At 36.2% G+C, this 26,264-nt stretch overlaps 1 protein-coding gene across 6 annotated transcripts in view; it reads right to left on the minus strand.

Moving 5' to 3' along the window:
• STXBP5 (syntaxin binding protein 5) overlaps positions 1 to 26,264 on the minus strand; it is a 117,439-nt gene that overhangs the window by 54,058 nt on the left and 37,117 nt on the right. For all 6 annotated transcript variants that reach the window (XM_075036033.1, XM_075036028.1, XM_075036027.1 and 3 more), the window contains exons 5-9: positions 18,040 to 18,174; positions 16,855 to 16,918; positions 13,270 to 13,353; positions 1,782 to 1,905; positions 403 to 481 (exon numbers count right to left, since the gene is read on the minus strand). In XM_075036033.1, coding sequence (XP_074892134.1) covers positions 403 to 481; positions 1,782 to 1,905; positions 13,270 to 13,353; positions 16,855 to 16,918; positions 18,040 to 18,174 — 486 coding nt within the window. The remainder of the gene's footprint in view (positions 1 to 402; positions 482 to 1,781; positions 1,906 to 13,269; positions 13,354 to 16,854; positions 16,919 to 18,039; positions 18,175 to 26,264) is intronic.

Consider the following 26,264-nt stretch of genomic DNA (forward strand, 5'->3'; position numbering starts at 1 on the left):
AACACATATTCAGAATTTAGAATATTTGCATCAGGCTACTATTTGTCAAAGTTCAGTTTTTCAGGTCTGTGCTTTAGTGTCTTCTGTGCTTCAGCAGCCTTTTTTTCTTTAATATTCTCAAGAGATTGAGCAAAAATACACATGAGTTTAGTAGCATGGAAGAAGCATATAGATAACGCATTAGCATATCTTTACCTAAGTTAAGGTTTGTATATATTAGTTTGTTCACACGTTTTTGTAGTTTATTCAGCAATTTACCTGATTTACCAAAACTATTTCAGCTGTTTTACCATAGGTTAGCACCATCAAGATATGTATCCCAACAACTGGAAAACAAAGTACATTCCCAGAGAGCTGCATTTATTTTACATATGTTAATTTTGCATACAAAACAAGTCTTACCCAGCTCTAGTTGTTTTATATTCCACCTTAAGAATAGGTTTGCAGGGTTCTGGCTTCTTTCCATCCTTCAGCTGCTTTCCTAAAGTAAATTATTTTCTTATATTAGTCTTACAGTTCCATAACATCATGACAAATTATGAAATTCACTATGCAACTTGCAGAGTAGGACATTCATACAAACATATATTCAATACCTCTGACAATTATGGAGTATGCCTTGGAATAATATCATTAAAGATTTGTTAAAACTCAATACAACAACCTAGAATATTTAGGTCTAGGGTTTTTTTCATTGGTGGGGTTTTTTTGTTTGTCTGGGTTTGGGTTTTTTGGTTTTTTGTTTGTTTGTTGGGGGTTTTTTTGAAGCGTTGTAGAATATTTATTTTGAAAACGAAAACAACTTTTTTAGGGGACAATTATAAGTAGCACTAAGATTTAAAATTTATCTCATGTCTACCATTTTGCAGTGAAAATTGGTCAGCTTACAAGTAAAAAGAGGTTTATTCTGAGTGTTATCCTTAAAGGCTAAGACCTGAATTTGAACATGAAGGCCTGCTCTCTCAGCTGTGGACTATTAGCAACTAAAGCTTCTACAGATACAATTTCCCATGGAGTCAGTAGAAATTAAGAGTACGGTGTAAATATGCATTCTTTCTACCTGAACATTAATAGAAATGTGAGCCTCTGGACTTGCTAGAGGCTCAGAGAGGCAAACCAGGATGCTCAACTATAGCATCTTGTACTACAACTGTAACCTCACAGATTATCCTATTACATTCACACTTAAGTATCTGAGGTAAATAAGTTCCTAAAACATGACTTAGACACATACACACCATGCAAACCTGGCATTTGTATAGAACTTTTTTTGAAGAGCAGCAGCATATTTCACAGAAGAACAACATGCAATGTTAATTTCCTAGATTAACATTAATGCAAGTCTTCTGAGAAGTGGGAACATCTTACCAGATGCTAGTCTTACTCTGTTACAAATCTTTCCAAGAATTTATATGGTAATCTACACATTTATACATGAAACAGATGCTTGCTTATATGTATTTTAAACAACATATGGGACTGTAATGTCAAGCAAAAAGCAAGCCCTGCAAAATATGCATTAGTTAATTTTGAGTTCAATGCCATTGTGTGAAAGGTGAGCTTAAAGTTCAGAGATTTAGACAGAACTGCAGTGATTTGGATTCTTATTTCATAAAGACTTTTTTTAATGAAATCAATCAGAATTTAGTATGACAAAGTTTTTTTACTTGCACTGCAAGTGTATTTTTAATACTTGGTTTTGCAAAACACACTTCTATTAAAAATAAGCCCTCTCTGTTTTAAGAGCTGTCAAACACAGTGGGTATCCATTTTCATCTTACCGTGTGGAGTGATTGTCTGGAAAGGTTTGGTAGGAGATTTTACATTCCATATGGTCAAGGTACCATCTGAATGGCTACAAATAAATTGTTTTCCTTCATGATGCCAAGCCACAGAGTGGATAGCCTACACAAGAAAAGAGAAAAAACGGAACATTGTAAGTTGAGTATCTTAGCATCATTTTATCCTTACTCCTTCCTCAATGACATTAGAGGGCAAAAGAAAATTAGAGAAAGTACTAATTAAATCATACTGCTTTTAGTACATCTTAATTTACCCATGGTAAGTTTTTGGTTCATAAGTACTTCTTTCAGATATACCTTATCCATAAACATGTCACTACAACGAAGACAGTATTTTTTAAGGGGAACAAAATCCTCCTCAGTGTAATATTAACATATTTTTCAATGGATAGCATGCACAGAATAACTGCAAGCACTTATTTGAGCTTTCTAACCAAAATCTTTTTTTATCAGGAAAAATACACTGTCCATACAAAAAAAACCCCACAACCCTATGTACTTCATGGGATTATTAGGAATGGCATTTTGAGATGTCTATGTGGATATGCACAAGAGGCAAGCATGGGCTGAGAACCTAAGTAAAACAAGAATTGAAGTAATGATAAGATGTTTTGGAAATGATGAAGAATAATGATCATTTTAGCAGCTGCTAATACAGAGATTCTTCTTCGAAACAGTTCTGCTTCAGCAGGTTTGGAAGAAATCCCTTTAATTTCCTCATCAGTTAAATCTGTAAAATCACTTGGGGAACACTATAAAAAAACCAAAATATTAGCTTGAATAAGCATTCTAATGTTGCAATGGCAGTACTGAGGTACAAGCAAGTGTAGGAATCTACTAGTAAATCTTTCCATGAATACAGAAACATCTTTATATTCATAAAATTAGGAATGGAATGATTAAGCCATGCCACATAAAATCTTACTGCAGAAAAAAAGCTGACTAAATGAAATCTAGTTGCTGCCTTAAGGTAAGAGAAGAGTAAACAATGAAGCAGAGAGTACAAATAAGGCAAATAGATTAACTAGTAAGAAGAGATTGGTGCCATTTTTGTTTCCAGTATCTCTATTAGTACATGGAGACATTATGAAACCATTAGGTGATGTGTGAGGGAGTTTTAGTTACAGTATGAAAATATCAATAAACAATGAAAACCCAAAGTATTTCTCTACTACCCAAAAGGTGCAGAAGGAAGTATTACCTGCTTGAAGTATGGAACTTTGATATTTCTGAGAAGGTAGATTTGCTTAATACTTATGGTAAAGACATTACTCCAGAAAAACTGAAAGCAGGACCTGAATACGTGAAAGCTGATGGGCTGTACAATACCATCTTTTGAGTGGACACACTCAGAGATTTTGTCTGTAAGCAGGGCTTACACTCACCCCAGCTTCTCAGGTACATAGAGATTTCCTCCGTGAGGAAACCCAGGTGCGTGAGTAGTAAGGAGCCCTAACCAGCAGTGAAAGCTTAGGCAGTAAATTACTAGGTGAAGAGCAAATCACATAAAAAAAGATGTAAACTAGCTTTGCCTAATTGATTATACACAGATCAGATCTTCACATTTCATGAGATTATACAGAAAACCAAGACAGTTTCCAGCAATATGATTGGGAGAATCCAGAGATTAAACAACAGACAGAGGAAAATTACTACACCACATGAGTGTAGAGTCTCTGGTAATAACTTTTCCAACTTAAAGCAGTAGAAGATCTGGATATCTGTAAACTACAGATTAACTAAGTTTAGTATTTCTTAGTGAAATTTAATCTTGTTCCCTATGCAGTGTGGAATCACTATAGATTTTTTTAGAAGACAGGTTCAGTGTACCAGTATCACATCTATACCTATGTAGCTCAGAAACCTAGACATCTCACATGAAGTCTCCTAGAGTCAAATTGAAATAGTCTTGTTCATTCTAGCTGTAAAATAAATTTTTATTTAGCAAATAAAAGCGGGTATTATGAAAGAAATTTTGCATAAATATTGAAAATTTGTTTTTATTTACCAACATAGTACCAAAGTCAGGGATCAGCAAGTTTTAAAGTGCAGACTCAGTAAAGCAAAGGTTGCATTTCAAAAAGCTCTTTTCACTAAGAAAAAAAAATTATCTGTACTATGACTAGAAATACAATGTAATAAGTATGTTTTAAATACTCTCCCATGTGGAGTCTAACCCTGACAACAGTAGGCAGCCCATAGTGTAAATAAACGGAACAGTTTTTGATACACATTTATGTAGAAATAGGTCTTAAGAACCAGTAAGAAAGCAAGCTTTATAGAAGGATAAATCTAAGAAATTAACACTTTTTCCTTTTCTTGAAAAAGAAGGTCAAGAGGAAAGAAATGCAACACCCCATTACTGTTGAAACTGCATTAATGCTTAAGAATATAGAAAGATCTGATAAACTGAGCATGAAGGAGAGGGGTGACTGCTATCACTTAATTTCTGCAAGGAACCTGATGGGATGGAAAGAACACTCAAAGAGAATAATGAGGTCTTTGGCTTTATAGCTATTTATTGTCTAGTTTTATAGAGCATCTGGTTACTTTTAGCAATGCAGCTAAATATCACTTAAAGCATAACAAAAATACATGTTTTATGTAGTTTTAAAATAATCCATCTAACAATTCTGTGGGCTGAGTGTGATAAGCTTTGGTACAGAGCACTATCCTTTGCTGTTACACAATTCACAACTTTCTGTAAGCCTGAAAAATAAAACCAGACCTGTAAGTAGCTGTAGCATAATCTCTAGGTATGCAACAGGCTAGTATATCTACAGTGACAAGTCAGTTACAATGAAAAAAGTACAATAACTTTAGGTGGCACTAGTTGGTTGATATCAATAGCCTCAATCACCAAAACAAAACTGATAACTGAAAAATCACCCCAATACTCAAGAGCAAAAGTTTTGACATTTTTTTCCAGGGTTAATATTAGTGATAGAAAGAAAGCATAACATCCAAGATAGAAAAATCAGTCAGAAACCACCGAGGCTGCAATTCTTACTGATTCAGAATAAAACTCCCAGTTTTAATCATAATTCTCATCTTGACTTAAAACTTCAACTGGTACTCTTTTCATACCATAATGCAGCAATGTGAATTGGCACCAGCTGATTTAAGCAATCATCTCAAATATTTTTGTGGAATATATCACTGGTCATATGGATCCCAAACACACAGTAATCCCTTATGACAAGATCATGCACTAGTACCACAGAGGACTGTTACTGTATTTAAGGCACAAGGTGTTTGTATCCTTAAGAGGAGTTGTCTGCACAGGTAACTCAAGTCCTGACCTCACTAACATTCTGAATCCTATTTACAAACATGCACCGAATACAGGGAATCTTTACAAGAACTTACACAGAGAATGCTCTCTTTAAAAAAACAAACAAACAAACCTATCTAAATAAATCTTTACTTAATTATAACTAATGGTTTCTTATTAAAATTACTCCTACTATCCCCTTCACTTTGATTTGAAGTTAAGGTAGCTGTTCTGGACTATATTGAAATCTGTTTCAAAACTTCTGAGACAATTATGTGTTGGGGGTTTTTTGGCAGGGGTGTGTGTGGATATAAAATCTGACTGTTTTGAATAACAAGCACAGCATGATTGACTGTGCTGTCCTACATATGCCAAAACTTAACCAGAAACATATAGATTAACCATCCTAGAGTATTAAGTGGAGACAGGCTGTGCACAAAGGAAGCCTCACTTTCACCATCTGTTCCAGGAGGATTATCCCATGTGGAAAAATGACTGCTATGCTGCCTGCAAAGAAGGTGAACATATCTGATTTTCAGAAGGAAACATTCCTGCAGTGACTGCAACAGTTACCTGAGGGAGACTGCAGGACTGTGAAGTACAATCACAAATAAGAAAAAGTCTGAGGAACAAAATTAAAAGCATTTATACGCAAGTCTCCTACAGAAATATCTTAAGTAGATCACTAGCTTTTTAAAGGGATTAATGCATGTTTAAAAACATTTTATTAAATTCATTTTACTGCTGCAATAGCTTGTCAATATCCCTAGAAATCACTATTATTTCTTGTTTCTTTAAAGAGGTAGAAAAATTAATAAATCCAAATACAGGCCTACAATTTAAGAGACAAGTTCATCAATAAAGACCCAAGTTTCGATTGTATTTTTCCACCAAGGGATTTAACTGTTTCAATTCATAAAATACATATACAAAAATCCCTTTCTTTTCAATTCCTACAGACTTATTTTAACCCTACAGCTCATTATATGCATACCATTTCAGAACAGTTTGAGACCGGTCTTCATATCCTATCTTCCTGCAAGACAAGATACATGCAGAAATTTACTGATACTTTGATGTGAACACAAAACCTGTAAATTTAAGCAGTTTACCCTGTTTCTAAGACTTTTTTTAACCCATTTTTCTAATACCAAGTTTAGACTACTGCAAATACAATTGCTACAACTCAGAAAAGAAAAAAAATCTAGACTAAACTGGCTTTTTTTTTTTTTTTAAACAATATGCACCTCCTTGCTTATTTTTCAATTATAACACAATCTTTGGCAAAATTTCTGCATACTTTCCCACAGGAATGCACCAGAATCATGGAGAATTTCTTTCATCATTCTTCGGATTTGACCATGATCCATTACTCTCTCGTGCCATTAATTGAGCCATCATACTGTGCATGACTTGTAAGGTCCATGACATGAGATTAGTTATTCTGTAAACCAGACTGTTTACCATAGCCTATTCAGATTTTACTGCCCTATTATGATAGACCTCCATTTCCATGGACATGGACAGTATTTTCTCGTAAACTTGAATGGATGATGACACAAACTCCTTTTCTACAGGTTTTCCAAAATATTCAAAGCAAGCATAGTGACTTGAGAGTACCTATGCTAACTCTCTCATCAACAGCCTAAGAAAAAAAGGGAAAAAAATGCTGCAAGAGAAACAAAAAATGAATGTAGCTACTGAGATTTAAATGGTAATATATCATGAAGATTGTTTTAATGCAATGAAATGTGCAAGTGCCTAATGACTGTGATGTACTCAAGAAATGATGTACTTAAGACGACCACAAAGGTCTTGTGAAATAAGACACCGTTTGTATACACAAGGCATGCCTTGCTGAAGACTGTGCCCCTGAAGAAGAAATAAAAGACTGATAAGAAGGGAACATCCTACCCCAGGAGGCACCAAAAAGTTGAATAATTGCTAACAGGCATGAAGTCCGCAAAAATCTTTGATATCTGAAGGAAAGGTAAAGGCAGCAGGAGGAGATCACAACCACTGACTCAATTCAAGACCAAAAGACTTGCCCTCCCCACTCTCCTTGAGCTTGTACTGTAGAATAAAAGAACACTGTACCTTTAATTTGAAGTGGGGAAACTTTAACCCAAAAGAAATTGTGCTAGATAAGCAACTACCAGTAATAGTTTTGGGGAAGAACTTTGGAAATTGAATACATATAACTGAACTGAATAAATTGCTTGCCCGTTTAGGCATGAGGTGCGCTAGCTTTGTGGACTACCACCTAGTCCCCACCTTTGCACGAACATGAACTGGAATAAAATACCTCTGCTCTGTGTGTATATTGGTGTTTCCCACACTGGGTAAACAACCCCACTTGTGCGACAACTGCATTGACATGCTTTGGTTTCTGGAAAGTAACACATCAGGGTTGCTTTTTTTTATTTTCCCTCCTCTTAATCCCACAGGCTACTTTGACATGTTTTTAAATGCTGTAAAATAATCTCTTACACTCAGCCATGTACCAGAATATTGAGCCTAAAAATAGTAACCTATAATACATTTGCTGAGTTAATGCTATCAAAGCTTACTTTAAATCAGAACAAATGACATACTACTTGAAGAATAGACTTTAGTAAAAAACTAGCTTTAGTTTTCAGAAGTTACACTTCAATTTTTTAGAAACAAAACCGATAGTTAAGAAGTTCGTTTTATTTCTTTCACAGATGAAAACATAATATGGGAAATGTTTGCAGTATAAACCGTATTCCACATAAGAAATGCATAACTTTTTTTTTTAATCCCCACTGTTTGAGCATAAAAGGCTTGAGAATGATGCAAAAAGAATTTACAGACTTATTTTTCCACTGAGCCTGCCCAAGACAAAAAGGATGTTTTGAGGAGAGGGTTTAAAAGAAACTTTCTAAGGAAAAGCTCATTCACAACTGCAGTTCCATTATGCCAAAGATAATTTCCTCCAAATTCTCTGAAAAAGAATTTTATATTTGTGCATTCTTCTAACTCTAAACATGCAACATACTACTGTACTAATAAAAAGTATAAAGTACTAGAAGTTCAGGATCTCATTTGTAATATAGAAAAATCAAGAACAAATTCTAACTAAATTCCCTGTTAAGAACTAGAACATTGTCAAGGAAAGAATATGCCAGCAATCAGCACTAATATAATCACAACCTAGAGCTGCCTCCCCCAGCCATGGTTAAGCAGAAATATGATTACAAAGGTTTAAGGGGTGGTGGTGTTGCCTACCCTATAAGCATTCCTGTCCTGGGGATGAGTGCTCCTAGTGTTGTTGTGCTGCAAATATCAGAGCAGGGTACTGGGCAGGCACACACGTTCGGACAGGAAGAAAGCATGGATAGTGTTCCACTGACTTAGCTTTCAGGCAACAAATGAGACTGTCCCACCACAACATGGGAATTTGCTTCAAGAAAGCTTCCTAAAGGTCAGGTAATTTGGAATGAAGCCTAGCAGGAAACTACAGAAAGATATAATAGGACTCAGCTTCTTCCCTGAGGAAATTGCACAGGTATCTTTCCATAAACCTCTGATCATTCAGGAAGTTTGACCCTCATTGTTCCTTAGCAGAGGAAGATTGTTGTAGAGGTTTCAGCCCAGCCAGTAACAAAGCACCGCGCAGCTGCTTGCTCACTCCCCCCCCCCCCCCCGCCCCGCCCCTGGTGGGATGAGGAGAAAATAAAAAGGCAGGCTGGTGGGTCGAGATAAGGACTGGGAGGGATCACTCTCCACTTATGGTCACAGGCAAAAGACAGGCTCAACTTGGAGAAGAAACAAAGTCAATTTAATTTACTACAAATCAAAACAAAAAAAGGATATTAGGAAGTAAACCCAAACCTTAGAACACCTTCCCCCCACCCCTCCCTCCTTCCCAGTCAACCCCACTCCCTGTTCTCTCTCCATCTTCCCCCTGGCGGCGCAGGGGAACAGGGGCTGGGGTCGGCTCCTCACCCCTTGTCTCTGCCGCTCCTTCCTCCTCAGGGGGAGGAGGACTCCTCACTCATCCCCTGCTCCACCGGGGGGTCCCTCCCACAGGAGACAGTCCTTCACCAACTTCTCCCACTCGAGTCATTTCCATAGGCTGCAGTTCCTCACGAACTTCCCTGGCGTGGGTCCTTTCCGCAGGCCAGTCTTCCGTCTCAAACTGCTCCAGCGCGGGCTTTCCCATGGAGTCACGGCCATCTGCGGGGACCTCCGCTCCGTCGTTCGCCTCCATGGGCTGGGGGGGGACACCCCGCCATCTCACCACGGGCTGCAGGGGCATCCCCTTCTCCTTCCTCACTGACCTCGGTGTCTGCAGAGGGGTTCCTCTCACATTCCAATCCCACCACTCACTGCAGGTTCCCCTTCTGAAATCTGTTCTCCCAGAGGCGCTACCGCCGTCACTGATGGGCTCGGCCTGGGCCAGAGGTGGGTCTGACTTGGAGCCGGGGAAGCTTCTAGCAGCTTCTCATAGGAGCCACCCCTGCGGCCCCCTCCCTGCTACCAGAAAAACTGCACCACACAAACCCATAGCAATCGTAAAGGATGACATTTGGATCCCTTCACACATCTGAAGTTTTGAGTCAAAAAAGAGTTGCATCAAATGATGGTGGTAGACTGCACAGCCTCTCAAGTTATGTGTTTTAAGACCAACATCAACTACAAAGTGATGAGTGAGGAAGAGACTAATCCAAAGGCACAGTTTCTAACAAACAGTCTTTATAGTATCAGTGTACCCTCTCTGTGTCCTGCTCAATTCAGTTTCCCTGGTTTCTGATTTTCCATTCTACTTTAAAATCAACACAACTGTACTAGCCTGCCACTGAAAAGAATTATTTACTTACTATAGATATATAGATATTTCATTTTTGGCTAAGTATTTGAAGTTATTCAACTAGAATGAACAGGTTACCTTATTATCAGAATTCCAACAATGCCAGTCAGCATTCTTCACACTATCAGTTATGGTGTTACTTTTCTGAGACTTAAAAAGTTACCCACCTTTCCACAGTAACCTCTTTCAGCATTAAGCAAGTGAGAATACTTTTCTCTTTTCTGTTAAGGTAGCTGCTCATAGAAACTAGCGAAGTTTTTATTATTTGGCAATATCATTTTATTCTTGCAAAATACAATAAAAAAACCTGTTTCTTCTGCATTTCTTAACATTTACATTCACTTACTTGAAACTGCTAGCTGAAAAACAGCAAGAACAGTGTATTTATATAGGCCACTAGTTAGTCAGAACTGATCACAATATGATTAGATAAATAATATTTGGAGTTCAATATTCCTTTCACTGACAAATTGAGAGAGATTCTCCATTTTCGCAGCTAAATACAAAACTGAGAGGCAATGAAGAATAGAATGAAAGAAGGATACAGAAGCAGCCCCACCTCACCTGACTCACACAAAAAAAGAAGGACAGATATATATAGCATACATATAATCATCTACTTTCTGCGGCTTTCTATTCATTATTTTTCCTGTATCTGATAGGATCTTCTCTCAAAACCATTGGTCCAGAAACAATTATAGCACTCTCCGCAATGCCACCTTTCAAGAAACACATATTTTTCAATTCTGTTAGACAAAATTAATCATTTTATTTCTATGCCATTCAGGCCAGAATCCAGAAGAACTTGAAACTGCCTAACTGTATCAAATCCAAATTCAAAAATGGGACATTATTCTATTCTGCCTTCCCCCTTAGAAGATTAGATCTAAATAACTTGCCTATTGAAGAAGAAATTCCTTGTCATAGAATGTTAAATGGATGAAAACCAACAAATTATTACTGCATATAGTCATTCTTTTTCCAAAGAGATTTTTCTTAAAGGGCAATCTGAACTCACAGAAAAAGCATACTTCAACTTTTAAGACCTGAATAGCCAGTATTTTTTTTTAAGCAACTTTATGTGTGTTGATCCTCACTGATGAGAACAGTGAAACTCATCAAGTTCACTCTACAGACCTTAATTATTTTTTTTCTCCTTCCTATCCATTCCCAGCTTATGATAATGCACATTCCTTTACCAAAGGATCTGACCTAAGGTATTTCATTACCTCTTCTGCAATCAAAAACCAAACTGAACAATTAGATGCATTCATTTATAAATCCTAAAGGAAATCAAAGATGAAATGACTGAACTATTCACTGCTGTTTGCAACCTCTCAAATCAGGGCTGGTTCAAGAAGATGACAAGTATACAGTCAATTTTTAAACAAACGGACCACAAAATCCAAAGAAAAACAGAATAAGCAGCATAGTGTCTACCCTCGGTAAGTTTCTAGAAACTGCAACAAAACTTCATTAAAGAACAGAATTAATCAACATATAGATGAATATAATATACCAGGTATGAGAAGTCAACATGCTTTTGTAAGAGGAAATCATATCCAACAAATCTCTGAAAATGTTAACAAGCATGTGCCTAATGGAAACATCAATTAAGCTGTCTACACAATTTTCAAAGTCTTTCAACAACATCTCTCAAAGGAAAATAAAAACAAACAGACTAGAGATCCTTGAACAGATGAATAATTGGTTAAGGTATCAGGAAGTAAAGCAAGCTAGAACAAAGACAGGCTGGCAGTAATTGATTAGCTCATGGGTGAGGGTAATTGGTAGAGACCCTCAGGGATCTGTGCTGCTGAGTTTATTCATAAATAACATGGAAAATTAGAACAAGAATATTAAGGTGATAAGTGTGCTGACAGTACCAAAGCTGACACTATCAAAGGTAGAAATTAGCATGCCAGTGAAGAACTACAGAAAGACTTACAATTTTTATTGTCCAACTATGTAAATGTGAAGCGATACATAAACACAATGGACTTTGAGCTGACAATTAACACTGAAGAATGAGACTCTAGTTTTATAGTAGGTTGTTCCAAGGAAGTATCTGCTTAACGCTTGCAGCATCAAAAGACTAATCCAGTATCAAGATCAGAGAAAGAAAACAAAACCAAACATAATTATTCCACATCATAAATACAGCACACCCACATCTTGAATATACTATGTTGTTGTGTTTCTCTATTATAAAAGAAAGATTAAATAGAATGGTTAAAAAAATAGAGAAAAGCAAGAAGAATAAGAGGTACAGGAAGAACTTGATTAAGACTAGAAAAAGATGGAGATATGAATAAGTTTATGAAACAAAGAAACAGAGGGAATTAATTAGGTGAATGCAATGGAACTGGAAGGTAGAAAATTGTTCTTCACATAACATACTTTGAGGCTTATACAGACATTTCTGAACACACAAAGAAACCTCATTCCACTCTGATGTTCTAATACAGCTCTGATGATCTAAGGCTTAGACTACTTCAGAGACTACCCCTTCAAAGAAACTCTTCATTGGTAGAACCAACACATAAGCATGAGTACTGAGCCAGAATCACCACATAAACCCCCAAATCCTGTCTTGTGAAAAGTTCAGCACAGAGCTAAGGAAAATACACCCACTATGATACAAGAAACAGTCCCAGCTGGTACTGAACAATGGTACAGACATTTTACAATGAAATGTAATCAAGACTAATTTTATGTTTTTTTTAAATAAAATGCATCAACTTGCATATTATGTTGAATGATTTTTCTTAATCTCAGTCATTCAAAAAGCCTGTATTCTCTCAAGAATCAAGTTTGAAAGAAGTGCCATTCAATATCATTGGTTTTTTTAAACCTCTTGCAGTTTTATTTCAAACCTTGATCCTAGAAAAAAAGGGTATATTTACAGAAATGTCCTAGTGAGGCTATTTAGCAGTTTCTTCCCACCCCCCTGCCACTTTTCAGAATATGTGAGAGATTCCATATTACAGAAATTGCTAAACCATCTTGTTTCAACTTATGACTCAAGCTCTTAACACAGGTGAAAGTCACACTACTCAATAACAGAAAAAAAAGATCTGAAAGCTTCCCCCTCAGCCCCCCAAATTAGCAAAGAAATCCAAACCATGCCACCATCCATTGCTTCACGAATTTCAAATCAGTGAACACTTATTCGTCCAAAGTTTCTATTATTCAAACTCTATGGCTCTTTTAGAGAAAACTTCAAGTACTTGCAATTTCAAAGAGACCTATTTATTGATCCACTGGTGACAGAAGCAGAAGAAATGAAAAAAAAATAAAAATCACTATTAAAATGGCAAATCATATTCTCATAGTAAGAAATGCAGATTAAATGTTACCTCATCGTGTGTGTATCTGTAATCTGCCTTCTTTGACTTCAGATCCCATAATACCACTGTTCCAGACTCAAAGCCAATCAGAAGCTGCAATAATAAGCAGATATATTAAGTCTTTATAAGGATAAGCAAAATAATACCATTTGCAATGCCTGTAGTTTTTGCCCTGAAGAGATGCAGCATAATACTACATGTAGTAACTACAAGTAGTTATGAAGACAAAAATTAGTGAGAAGTGAAGACCTCAATGTTAGAGAGGTTTACTTTGTACTTGTTGCCATCCTCCTAAACTTCCTGCTAATACCATTGACATTCATGCAAAGTTAGGGAAAAAACAAAAAATGCATTCCTCTGAAGAGTCCTTGGAAATCCCTTTGAGCTCCAGAAAGGTCAACATTAAACTTCCCTAAGTATCTTCCTTCCTGAGTGAAAATTGAGGAGGGGGGGGGAAGAACTTTTTATTGTGCATTTTCCTCACTGGAATTTGTTCTGCTTAGATTTGCTGGAATAACACACTTTCCTTCCTAAAGTTTTAGGTAATGGTTCATTGTCTATAAAGAAACTATGTAATATAAGCTTTCTCCAAATGTTAATCACAACTGAGATAACTGGCTAAAGGAACACCAAGAATATTAGTTATTAAGAAGAGGAAAGCTAGAGAGGAATTAAACAAGATAATTTTGCAAATAATCTTTTTGCTAGAAGCAATATTAAACCATTTCTGAAGGGAGCAAAGATTCAAATTGCTCACAATAATTGGTCTAACACATTGAGTATCTAAGTGCTTTGCTGTCCTATCTTAAGTGGCACTTCTCTTAATGAAACCAAGGCCAACATAAGGCAGTAGTAACAGTCTTGGCACTTTATATATAGGAGGCAATGCAGCTTCATCTTTCATAGTTGCTGGACCTACTGTGAGATCTTTCCTTTGAGCAATGTTGCTACAGGAGAAGCAGCTCCTAGCATTAAGAAGCATGCCTTCAATCTCACTTCTTTCTCCCAGTGTGGACATACAAAAAGGAGTAGTTGGCTGCTGGGATTTACTCACTGTTGAAACAGTCTATTTCCTGTGAGCAAACAGAAGTGCCCTGAGGAGCGTCCCTCGAATTACAAGGTAGAAAACACTGCTTTCACACACATGCCATTGTAGTCAAGGACAGAGATCTAAATCAATATGGCCTATTGCTGTACCTAGAGGTTTTGCCTGGACAGACTTTTCAGCTTAAGATTTTCAAGGTGTACAGTTATTTCCAGTATGAAAAACAACAGAGGATCTCCTACCAGCTTACAGATAAAATATTTGATCTATTTCAATGCTATACAGCACAAAAATACCCTAAAGATATTATAACATTTGATCTAGCAAAAATGAATATTAGAATTTTTTTCTCACTAGTGTCATGTATACTATTATTTTAAATTATCTTGCTTATCATAAGCCATATTTTATAGTTTTTTGTATTTTAACTTTAAACATTAGAAAAATCACAGCAATTAAAAGGCTAAAAGCATGAACAAATTTTAAAAGTGAGTACACAGGAGGTTCTTGCAACTGCACAGGTTTTTTTCAGCAATATTTTTCTTATGAGAAAGGAGTGTAAGATCAGATTCTAAAGCACTGATTGATAGCATGATTGATAAAAACAGTAATTCTTAAACTTTAATTGACAATAATTAAATGTGGGGTGGAATACACCAGAATAAATAGATCATTTGTCTTTTCTGAAGTTACCATAGCTTAATTGCGTTCATATTCTAGGGTCAATGATTCTGGAACACAATTCAAACTTAATTCTACAGAGAAACTCATTAGTTACGCACTTAGGGCAGTAAGCTTCATCCCAATGAAAAAAACTGTATACATGAAATTCTCCTTGATGGACTGAAACCTCAGGTGTCTAGGATACAAGCTTATAACTAAGCATGCTATTAAAACATTCAAACCGCTGCTGAGACAATAGTGTCATTCCCTCTCTCCAGTTTTATCCACCATTAACATGTCAAATGAAAAGCAAGTAAATAAAAAAAAATATTTCTCCTGCATATGTGGAACAGTAGTACAAAAAATTATTTTCTCTCTTTGAAGATTCTTCACAAATGGAAGTTCAAAACTCTAGGATATTTGAGACATTACACTGACAAAAATAATAATTCAAAGTTTAATTCATCAATTACTCAATCACCTATGCCTGATTAATCCAGAGCAAAGTCATTAATGAAAATGTGTTTAAAGTGGCATCAAGGTGTCTCTGGCTAAGTTATAACCACACTTTTGTCAGGGGTCTACACACTTTTGGAAAAGATGCATGTAAGACTGCTGTTTTCAAATCCTTCTTTCCTATTTTGCTTTATTCCTATTGTCAAAATTAAGGAAACCTCCCCGCCTGCTTACTCTTCAGTGTGGACCAAGGGATCTGAACAAAAGTTGCAGCAGACCACTAAGATTTTCTAAATAACCATATGAGGCACACAAGCTAAAGAGGCTGAAGATCCCTTATGGAGTGGATGAGTCATGTGATCCCATCCCAAGACTTGTAGAAGAGGTCTGTTACAGACTTAGTCTTGCAACCATGACTTAAGTGGGGAATGTATGATTTGGTATTACAGTAATTGCTGTCACCTAGAGAAGGCATATTAACACTTTAACTCCTTGCTTTCTCTTTTAATTCATGAAGTCTTCACTGTGAACTAAAGTTATGCGTTCAGTGTTGTTTTTGCATGAGCCTCATAACAGATATCCCAAAGCAAAGGGTAATACCTGTAGATTTAATTTAATAATACAGAAGGAACTCATGACCATTGAGTTCATACCTTAAGTTCTCCTTTGTGGCTATGTCACAGGACATAAAAATTACTGTCTTGCAAGGGCTTCAAGAATGTGTACTGTAAAACTTTTTGTCAAGGTAAAAACATGTTTATGTTAATATTACCTCAAAAGAAGGGAAAGACAAGTCTAATACATAGCTCTTTCTTATATATTTTAGTTGAGTTGACTATCTAGTTGCACTACAGTCCAGTTAGGTTTTAAGAAATTTTTTATAATCACTAGATGCTGTCTGCTAAATGAGAGTATGTTGGTTAGACCTCAAATCCCATAAGAACTGCTGCCTTAGATTAGCTAAACTAAAGACAAAGTACACGGTATTCTATATAAATATGCTATAAAAATATGCATTTTAAAGTTGTGAAAAAGTAACACCAAAGACCTTTGTAAAGTTTATTTAATTTCCACCCCACTATTTCTGCACTCAGGTTATGATTGGGTTTTTTTTGGTAACATCTTCATTTTTACCACCATAAGTAAAATTCTTTGATTTCAAGAATTTTTGCAATTAAACATTTCCAGCTGTGTTTTCAAGTGTTTCTGATTACAAGATGCTTTCAATTATTCTAGTAATGTGTCCTACAGCCATGTCTGTACCTTGCTTCATATTATTTTCAGAGCCTAAAACCTTGATTTAGCCTTCCTTTATGCTTTCAATATTGTCCTCATCTACTTAATACTTCTTTAAAAAGCAGTGTCATCTTACTTTAGAAAAAGTCTTGCTTAAATAATATTGTATTGAATGGTCTTTAAACATATCCTACCTTTCCTTCATCCATTGGATTGTCACTAATGTGGACAATAGGTCCTGGGTGAGATTTGGACGACCTAAACAAAAAATATTTCAATTTAAAAAAAAGTTTCCCCTGCCAGAACTGCATCTCAAAATGACTGCAAGTAATACAGATTCTGCAGATGTAGACCCCATGTAAGCAAGCTATGGACATTTCAGCATGGAGTCACTTTTACTTTTATCTTCAAGCCCATAAATACTTTCTGTCTATTTTTAGGCACTTAATTTCTGTCTTTTAATAAGAAGACTTATTTACTGCTTATTTGTAACACAGAAAAAAATTCCCAGTAGCTTTACAATATCTGCCTTAATGTTTGTTGTTACAGAACTGACACAGTTGGATAAAATGTTTATTTTTATGCTGGAAAAGAGGTCTTGCCATTATTCACAAACTGCCCAAGCTGGGCATTGTTAAAACAACAGAGTTAAGACTTTATGTTGACTTCTTGCTATTGAAGATGGACTAATGAAGAGCTATGTTTTTTTCAACAGCCTTTGGCAAGTGATGGACTTCATATATGTTTTGAAGATATACATAGCATTCTGGGAACAAAATAACAACACAGGAACAGCAGCACACAAGTATATGTTTTCACCCACAAAACACTATATTTGCATACACAAATTTATTATTAAAAAAGGAGAAGCAATAACAATAGCTGTAAAATATACTTCACTCTTGGAATAGGCTTATTTAAATTTACATTGTCAGCCAGTAATTTTATACTCAGCATGCATCAGCCCTCTTACAATACATATCTTTATACTTTGGCTTTAACCCCAAAACTGTATAAGTGACATACCTGCCCAAGTACCAGCCACATCATATTTTAACATGTATTATTTTTCTAGTTCTTTATCACCACAGATAATGATTTTTATGTCTCTTTTTATATTGTCTATTTTTATGTCTATTCCAGGCACTATGATAAAATAGTGTTATAGGCAGAAACATATATATTAACATTAACACTTCACATTTATGAGAATAAAAAGTATTTACATGACTATTTACATATTTTGATCATGTATTTGGTGTAGTGAGACTTATATGGAGGCCACTGTAGGTAACAATGACATTTCTGCAACTGATATTAGTAACATCTGGGACACTTCCGTTCCCTCCCATCAATAGACAATACTTGATTAAACTCACAGTTCAATGGCTTTATTCCACATGATGACATAGCCTGAGAGAGTAAATGATTCCACATTGACAATGTGAATGTTTCCTCTTTCGGTGCCCACATATAGCCATTTACTTTGGAAAGGCAGATGACAAAATGTTATCCTGAAAGAGAAAGCCACCAAAAAAGGAATTAAAGAAAAGTCTATCAGATATCTTACACTTCAAGGTCTACATTGCCAAAAAGTAGAAGAAAAACAATAGGCAAACAGGAAGAAATAAGACAAGTTACAGGCAGAGAAAAGTAGCAAAGTCAGTACATGACAAAAGCAAGAGATTCACAGACAATGTAAAAACTTAAACAAAAAATAGAAAACAAGGTATTCTAAAACTATTAAGTCATTCAGCTAAAAATCACTCAGCCACCTTTGAAAGTTATCATACTGAATGTATTTGCTCAAGATTGCTGTCATTTTAAACTTAAAATACAATACTCCTATGTTATAATCTACAAATCTCCCTTTGAAATCTATCTAATTTCAAGTTTTAAAGAACAAAGGATTTTTAGAAGTAGCCTTATGCAGATTATCCTGGTTTCAAGTGAGGAGACAAAGGCAGAAAATAAAGCATAAGAAATGTAAGTTTATATGTAACCCAAAGTATCCCGTAAAGAGCAAACCTAAACCCAATCCTAAACAATTATAAAAGTCATTTTAAAAGTAGTTGAAATTTGGGGCTACTATTTTACTTAAACCACATTTTAATTTTCTGCCTTATAGTTTTCTCTTCTGCTAGAAGGAAATACCTGAACAAAACACAAAAGCTAATGCAGTTTGTACCAGCAGAGAACTCTTCTTTGACCATAGCTCCAGTGCAAATATTAGTCTTTGAAAACTTGGTTATTTCTGTCCTCTTGGGTCCTGCTCATTGTTTATCGTTTCTTCAAAATTGATAAGGAAATAATGTCTGTAGGAACTGAAGCTTCTAACGTGTCTGATTTTTCTATACAACAGAAATACTAACTTGAAATTAGAGTCTAGAAACTTTCTGGAAACTGTAAACTCTAAACCATTTTAATCTGACAGGGTCCAATATTGAAAGAAATTGCCAAGCTACTTGGACTATCAAACTTGGGCTTTCAGAAATGTTTCAGTGATAAGGTAAAATAATTATTCAATGGAAATTTGTTCTGTCAGCTCTAATCCTCAGCTTTACAAGTTTTTTATTCTTGTTTTCTCCCAGTTGGGCTCCCTTCTTGCCACATCCATGCATCACTTCACAAACCTGTTAATAAGTATTTATGCAAAGAACAGCTTTAGATCCTTTGCATTAGATGCTGTATATACACACTTAGCCTTTGCTTTTGTGCTGAAGTTAACAGCAGCAATGAAAAATAATTGCTAATGGCTGAAAAGATACTAATTTTATTACCGGTTTCAAAAGTTAAAGCTTCTGTAGTAATACTACCTCGATCAAAAGTGTACCTCTACTTTTTATATCACTAATTTCCTTCTAGTTAGGGAATGCAGCTTGCTCAAGCAAATCTTTAATTTATCCATTTTCTAACTTTCTTGTGCTTAAATATTTAAGCAAAAAGGCTGCACTAACTTACTTTATTGAAGTTTCAGAGAAAAAGGACTATATACAAGATTTAAAATGCTTTTCCAACTCACTGAACTTTCAGAGGTTGTAGCATTTTTACTAAGCATAGTGATCTGCTGTCCTGGTTCAGCTGGAATAGAGTTAACTGTCTTCCTAGTAGCTGGTACGGTGCTATATTTTGAGTTCAGTATGAGAACAATGGTGATAACACTGATGTTTTCAGTTGTTGCTAAGTAGTGTTTAGACTAAAGTCAAGGCTTTTTTAGCTTCTCATGCCCAGCCAGCGAGAAAGCTGGAGGGGCACAAGAAGTTGGCACAGGACACAGCCGGGGCAGCTGACCCAAACTGGCCAACAGCGTATTCCATACCATGGGATGTCACATCTAGTTTAGGAACTGGGGTGAGTGGGGGCGGGGGATTGCCACTGGGGGACTAGCTGGGTGTTGGTTGGCAGGTGGTGAGCAATTGCCCTGTGCATCATTTGTACATTCCCATCCTTTTATTATTACTGTTGTCATTTTATTAGTGTTATCATTATTAGTTTCTTCTTTTCTGTTCTATTAAACCATTCTTATCTCAACCCACAAGTTTTACTTCTTTTCCCAATTCTCTCCCCCATCCCACTGGGTGGGGCGGGGAGTGAGTGAGCAGCTGCATGGTGCTTAGTTGCTGGCTGGGGTTAAACCACGACATCTGCAAACACCAAAGGTTAAAGACTTGAGTTTCCCCAATGTCCTTGAAAAAAAAAAATATTTTACTAGAAGCTAAATCACATACATCCGTACACACGCTTCCTAGGCATGCCCCAAAACCTTACTGCCCAGCAACAGAGCTCTCCCACTACAAGCAGGTCATGGGGAAGGGGAAAGAGATGCAGCATGAAAACATAAAACCCTCAGCACCCTGCAACACCACAGCTTCTTTTTGTGCCAGGACTCCATGTGCCAGAAGCAGCTGACAGCCAGATCAGTTGGATCTAAAAACATGGCCTAGCAGCCAGAAATAATATTCAGGAGCAGGGTCATGGGCCTATCTGTCTTGATCTGAGAGTTAATATTGTCAATTACAGTTGTCCAACACTTTCATTACAAAACCTGATCTATTTAATGTCATTTAAAGGTGGGCAAAAATATAAGTTGGGGCTGCAACTTTGACTGCTATAGCAAAAAGGCAACACTTAAAGAAGTGTCCAACTCCTCAATATTTTTGATAGACTATTTGAATACGCAGCCATATTCAATTTGTCTCCTCTTTGCAAGTGAGATTAATTTTGTCAAGAGTTAGCAAGCAATGAAATGATTCCACACCAAAAATAAATTGAGTTCAACTAGTAACTTCACAAAATGATTACAAACTCTCAAAGGCAGGAGGTTGAAGAGACTTCAAAGTTGTTAAGTGTAGGCACATATAAAACAGGTTTCTTAACCTTATCCTTCAAAGTGTGCTTTTACCAGTCTTCTACAATCAGAAAAAAAAAGTCTTGTATGATTTTTATATAACCTAAAAAATATTCTTAGAACTTACATTTCACAGAACAACTGATGACTACTTAAATTCAAAAAGGAATTTGTCATGCTGATCCTGCTATAATGAAAGAAGCCCCATTTCACCTTGAATGTGGCAAACGTTCCTCCATTTGCAAACATAACTTTATTTGCTATTTATTTTCTTAATAGAAACAGTATGTCTTCCAACTTTCAGAAATTCAATTATATTTTTGTCTAAAGTGATTCATTTCAGATAACTGCATTTATTTTAGCAATTTACAGAATAACATTTCCAACGTTAGAGTCCATGTACTGAGCTTCTCTCTCTTCAATGATTAAGGCTTCACCTTAAACTATGAAGTTTTTAAACAACATTGGAAATGTTATAGCCCTAAAAACTAAAATTCAGTGACGCTATGACCATCTGAAGGACCAATGACAACATACTAGCATGTCAACACACAGGATACATTCAGTGGCCTCGCTTGCTCCATTGAAAATTGGACTCCGGATTACAGGGATTCAAACTTGTTTTGGAGGATGGAAACAAAAGGTCAGGGTCATCTTGGTGGTGAGGCAATACTTGCTGATTTAACACTTGGCCAAGGACAGCATATATATTTTTTCTGAAAGATGCAGATTTTCCTTTCAGAAGCCTTTCTGCCACCACAAGATTAGAATAATATACTCCATCCATAACATACTTTAAGATCAACAGAAGTGGAAGTTGCCATGTAATGCTCTGGCCATTTCTACAACTCAAGCATTGTTCCCCCTCTCTCCCTACCCACAAATGGATACATACATAAACGTGGAAAATACAATCAATTGTTGGGAACAGAGAGAAAAGACTACAGATAGACTTGCAAAAATTTTTTACTTGGGTTCAGTGTTTCTTGTGCACAAACCCCAACTGACTGAAAACAATGTATCAGTAAAAAGCAGAGTATCATACTCTTCCTCTCCTGTATCAAGCCATTCTGGTCAAAAATACTAGAACAGAAGCATCTATAAAAAAATAGACCAGTTTTGCGCATCTAAGGAGACAGGCTGGGACTGTCTCAGCCAGTGATCACAGAAAGCAGGCTTTTGCAGGTAGCTCTTTCATGGCACAACAGATTCCTCAGATTATCTCCAAGGAAATTTCAGCTACATCAGTAAGTATAGTACATTTTATGAAGTAGATTTAACTTTTAGCATAATGCAAGTATTGTGCACAGCACTTTATTCCAAATATTTCACTTCCCTATACCTGTCAAAAGAAAAAATCCCTTTATAGAAAAAAACCCAATGCTTTAAAGAGTTGTTTGTTTTTTTTAATCTGAAATCTACAGTATGATTTTAATATATGCTAACATCACTGCTAAAATGAGGTACTGTTATGGAACCCCTAAGCAGTCAGGGTAGTTCCAAACTCTACTGTAGCTGTTCTTTTCCCTAAGCATAAAATCTTCCTCCTCACTGCATACATATTTGCAAAGCCACTCCTTCCCCTGTTGCCCTCTTCCAAAAAAAAAAAATAATTTCAATTTTCTGTGAAATGAATTTGTAAGAGTTGAACCAATAGTTCAAGAAAACAAAATTATATATTATATACAGTGGTACACTAGCAGTGGAAAACATTGATAAGAAAAGCCCTCACAAAATATTTCTTGTTCTTACTGTACTTAAAATACAGTTTGTGCTGTTGCTTATGGGAGAGTATTAGCAGTGACAGGAGTCTTTAAGAAGTAATTTGTAAACCTAAAGGATTTCCTTTCTCAACCACAGACCATGTGTCTTTTCTGATAATCTGTCAAAGTTAGTTAAGAAAAATCTTAATTGTGGTTGTTTCACAACATATATCAAAATAGTTATTATAGCAAGTAATAGTATTCCCTAAAGGAATTTTATTACAGAAATATCAAAGAATACAATTTATTAAATTAATGTAAGTCAAAGAATTAGGCATTTAAGGGAAATATTAAGTAAAAATGACAGGCTGTTATCCTGAGTGTATTATGACAACACAAATCCTTCTAAATTAATCTTTACCTTTCCTTAGTCTACTGCATTATGAAGTATTCTATGTTCTTCAGAATTTTCCATTGTTTTAACAAAGCACAGTGACAAATACTTTGATACATGACAAACATTGATTTTATTTTTAAGTCACTGAAACTATTTCTAGAACCTCAGGCTATCATAGGTCTGCAGTTACAGTAATTACACTAGCTGCTCAGGTCATTATTGTATAGAGAAAATAAAAGTTTTCTTAAGAGAAAAGTGTTAAGCTACCAAAGTTGAAATTCTGCCTACCTCTACCTTCAATCTTTCATGCATTAGATAGCTTCTGAATTTTACATGGTGGCTGAAAAATTTAATTTTTATGTTAGCCTAGACTCCATGTCCACAGTCTCTTGTCAAGTCTTCAATAGGCATAAAGAGTCAAGAGCCAGTGTCAGAATGACATACTGATGGAAGCAATCAGTGGCTATGATTTTACCAGACTGCTGTAAGGGGTCTATTTCCAGACCTGGTAACTGCAATAAGCTTAAAATACCTACCTGTGCGAAAAAGGCCTGAAGGTGCAGAACGCACATGCAGAGGAAGAATTCCTCTTCAATGCATCCCAAAATTGTCCCCCCAAAAGACCATGTGGATAAATGCAGTATATTATAGAAACTGGATGAGGTACTTCAATTCCATTTAGATACCATAACAGCACTCCAAATAATGTTTCTCAAAATACGATCACTTGAAGGGCTGCCTCTAAAGGCAGCTGAGAAGTACATATGTTCAGTACCTGAGTTGTGGTGTCAAGATGGAGTAATGGGGAAGCAAGAGCCAAGAACAGAAATAAAATTGTCACCACTGATGTGATCAATATTAGGGCCATATAGATCATTTTCCAGAAGGTGGCTCCAGTTTAGAGGTTTCTTAGGTACTGCAGGTATTTGTATTTTTACATGTTCCTAATATATTTCACAGCTTACATGTTCTTTTCTTTATGGAGTCATATTTCACCTCTCTTTTAAGATGGCTTTTCAAGCTTCAGTTGTACTTTACTCAGAAGGGGACTCCACATTTTTATTTATACACAAACAGAAAAGGGCTGCTTCACTGCCTGTAGTGATGACAAAAGACCAAAGCACACATTCCTTTTGAGTTGATTGGAAAACTAAGAAAATTTTTCAATACTGAAGAAATGCCCACCAAATGCCCTAAAGATTTGAGGATCTCTTAGCACTGAAAATCCTCTGCACTACATATTTGTGAACTCCTATTGGTATATCTGACATGACTCAAAAAGTAACCAGACTTTTGGCATCAGAAAAAACTTGGGTAGCTTGCTCTAACACACACAGTTCAGGCTGAACATTTCATCTGGGAAGTCACATACCACAACTTAAAAAAACTGGCCATGTGAGAGATGCAGCTTTCCCACAGGAGACAGAAGAATTATGCCCATCACTGATGGAGAAAAGTCTGTCAGACAGGCTGGGCTTAAAGACTAGAGGTCAAATTCTGCCCAGGAACATGGCAGTTGGCCATTATGCGCCTCATACCACTGTGAAAATCATCAGTGTGCAAGGAAAACAGCTAACAGGACAATGGAGACAGTTTTTTTAAAAACTGTTTCTTAGAAACCAGAAATCTCAGAGTAATAGGACTCAGCACTTCAGTTCTGCCTCAGTGCCAAAGGCAGCAGAAGGCAACTGATGAAACTGCAGTTCCATCAACTGCACTGACACATGGGGCTTTGCGTGCATGCACAGCCTCTAGAAAATGTTTTTCAAAGGAATCTGATCTTGCATGAAAGAGATGTTCACACCTACAGCAAATCCAGACAGTCAAGAAGTTCATTTTCCCCTGCTAACTTCTTGAAACAAGATAAAACTTCTTCTAATTACATCATCTAGTGGATCACCACCAAGTAACATTTTTAAGCCCACCAGGTAAAAGAAGGCTTTATATGACACCATAAAGGCAAGCAGACCCAGTGATCATTTCCTTTTACTCTCAAGAGGAAAGACAGTTTAAAAAGTGTAAAAAACCCACCAAACTTAGTTATGTGTGAAAAACTTAGTTGTGTCGTATATTAAACTTGTACTTGGCGTATCACTGACACTGCAAAGGGTCCAAATATTTAACTTCAGAAGTATGGTTTGATATGTATCTGTAATCCTTCTGTTAGTTATACTATAATCCTACCCCAAAATGCACAGGGCAAAGGGGATAAAGGCAGCCCTCAAACAAAGGCTGGAAGTGAAACACTGATATTGATACACAGAAAGTGGAGGAAAAAACCATGAACAGTATCTATCATCACCTGCTCTCACAAGCAAAAAAAACCTGTATGTCCTTCTGCTATCCACAAAGTGGCAGAATTGGTCAGTTTATAAATTCAGTGAGTTAAAAGGAAAAATTGTTTCACAACCAATGTCTGCTAATGCACAGGCTGGGTACAAAGTTACAGTATCTAACAAGGTAAGGTATGTGTCATAATAAAAGTTAAAAGTCTTGTTTATTAATAAGTAGTAAATACAAGTGGGATTTTTCACTCACTATAGACAGAGTTTGTGTTTTAAACACAATGCTACAGTTGCTATTTAGAGCAGGGTACAAAACCAGCAACATTTAAAGCATAATTTTGTAACTTTGAATTGTGCAGTTTCACACTGAGGAAAACTATTTAAATACTACAGCACAAAATTTGACATATTAAAAATTAAACTCCTATCAATCCATTCAGTGATCGATATGCAAAGCACACATACACACTAAACACTCAGTTCTATTTTGATGCTGTGATTCTGGCTCTTGTCTTTATGCTAAGTCACAAAGCAAGTAAACTAGTTCTTTTGGCATTAGAACAGGGAATCTTAGCTCAGTAAGGGTGCAAGTCTTAGATAATTAAACAAATTTTTCATACTTGTACGTAAAGCTGATTGGTTTGGGTTTGGTTTGCAGCAAAGGAGACAAATTAGTCATCCCACACCACTTTTTTCTTTTTCTTTTTTTTTCTTTTTTTTTTTTAATCAAGTTAGTCTGTCACTTGACCCTCTCAAATTGGTTCTGTGAAAGTCCCTGGCTCAGTGATGTGTGTTTGACCTTTCACACCCGACCTTAGATCAGCACAAAGATTAATAGTTCTTGCATGGCAAGGAAACTAAAGCCAGATTG

The sequence above is a fragment of the Buteo buteo genome, chromosome 9 (assembly GCF_964188355.1).
Source record: "Buteo buteo chromosome 9, bButBut1.hap1.1, whole genome shotgun sequence".
NCBI classification, from domain to species: domain Eukaryota; kingdom Metazoa; phylum Chordata; class Aves; order Accipitriformes; family Accipitridae; genus Buteo; species Buteo buteo.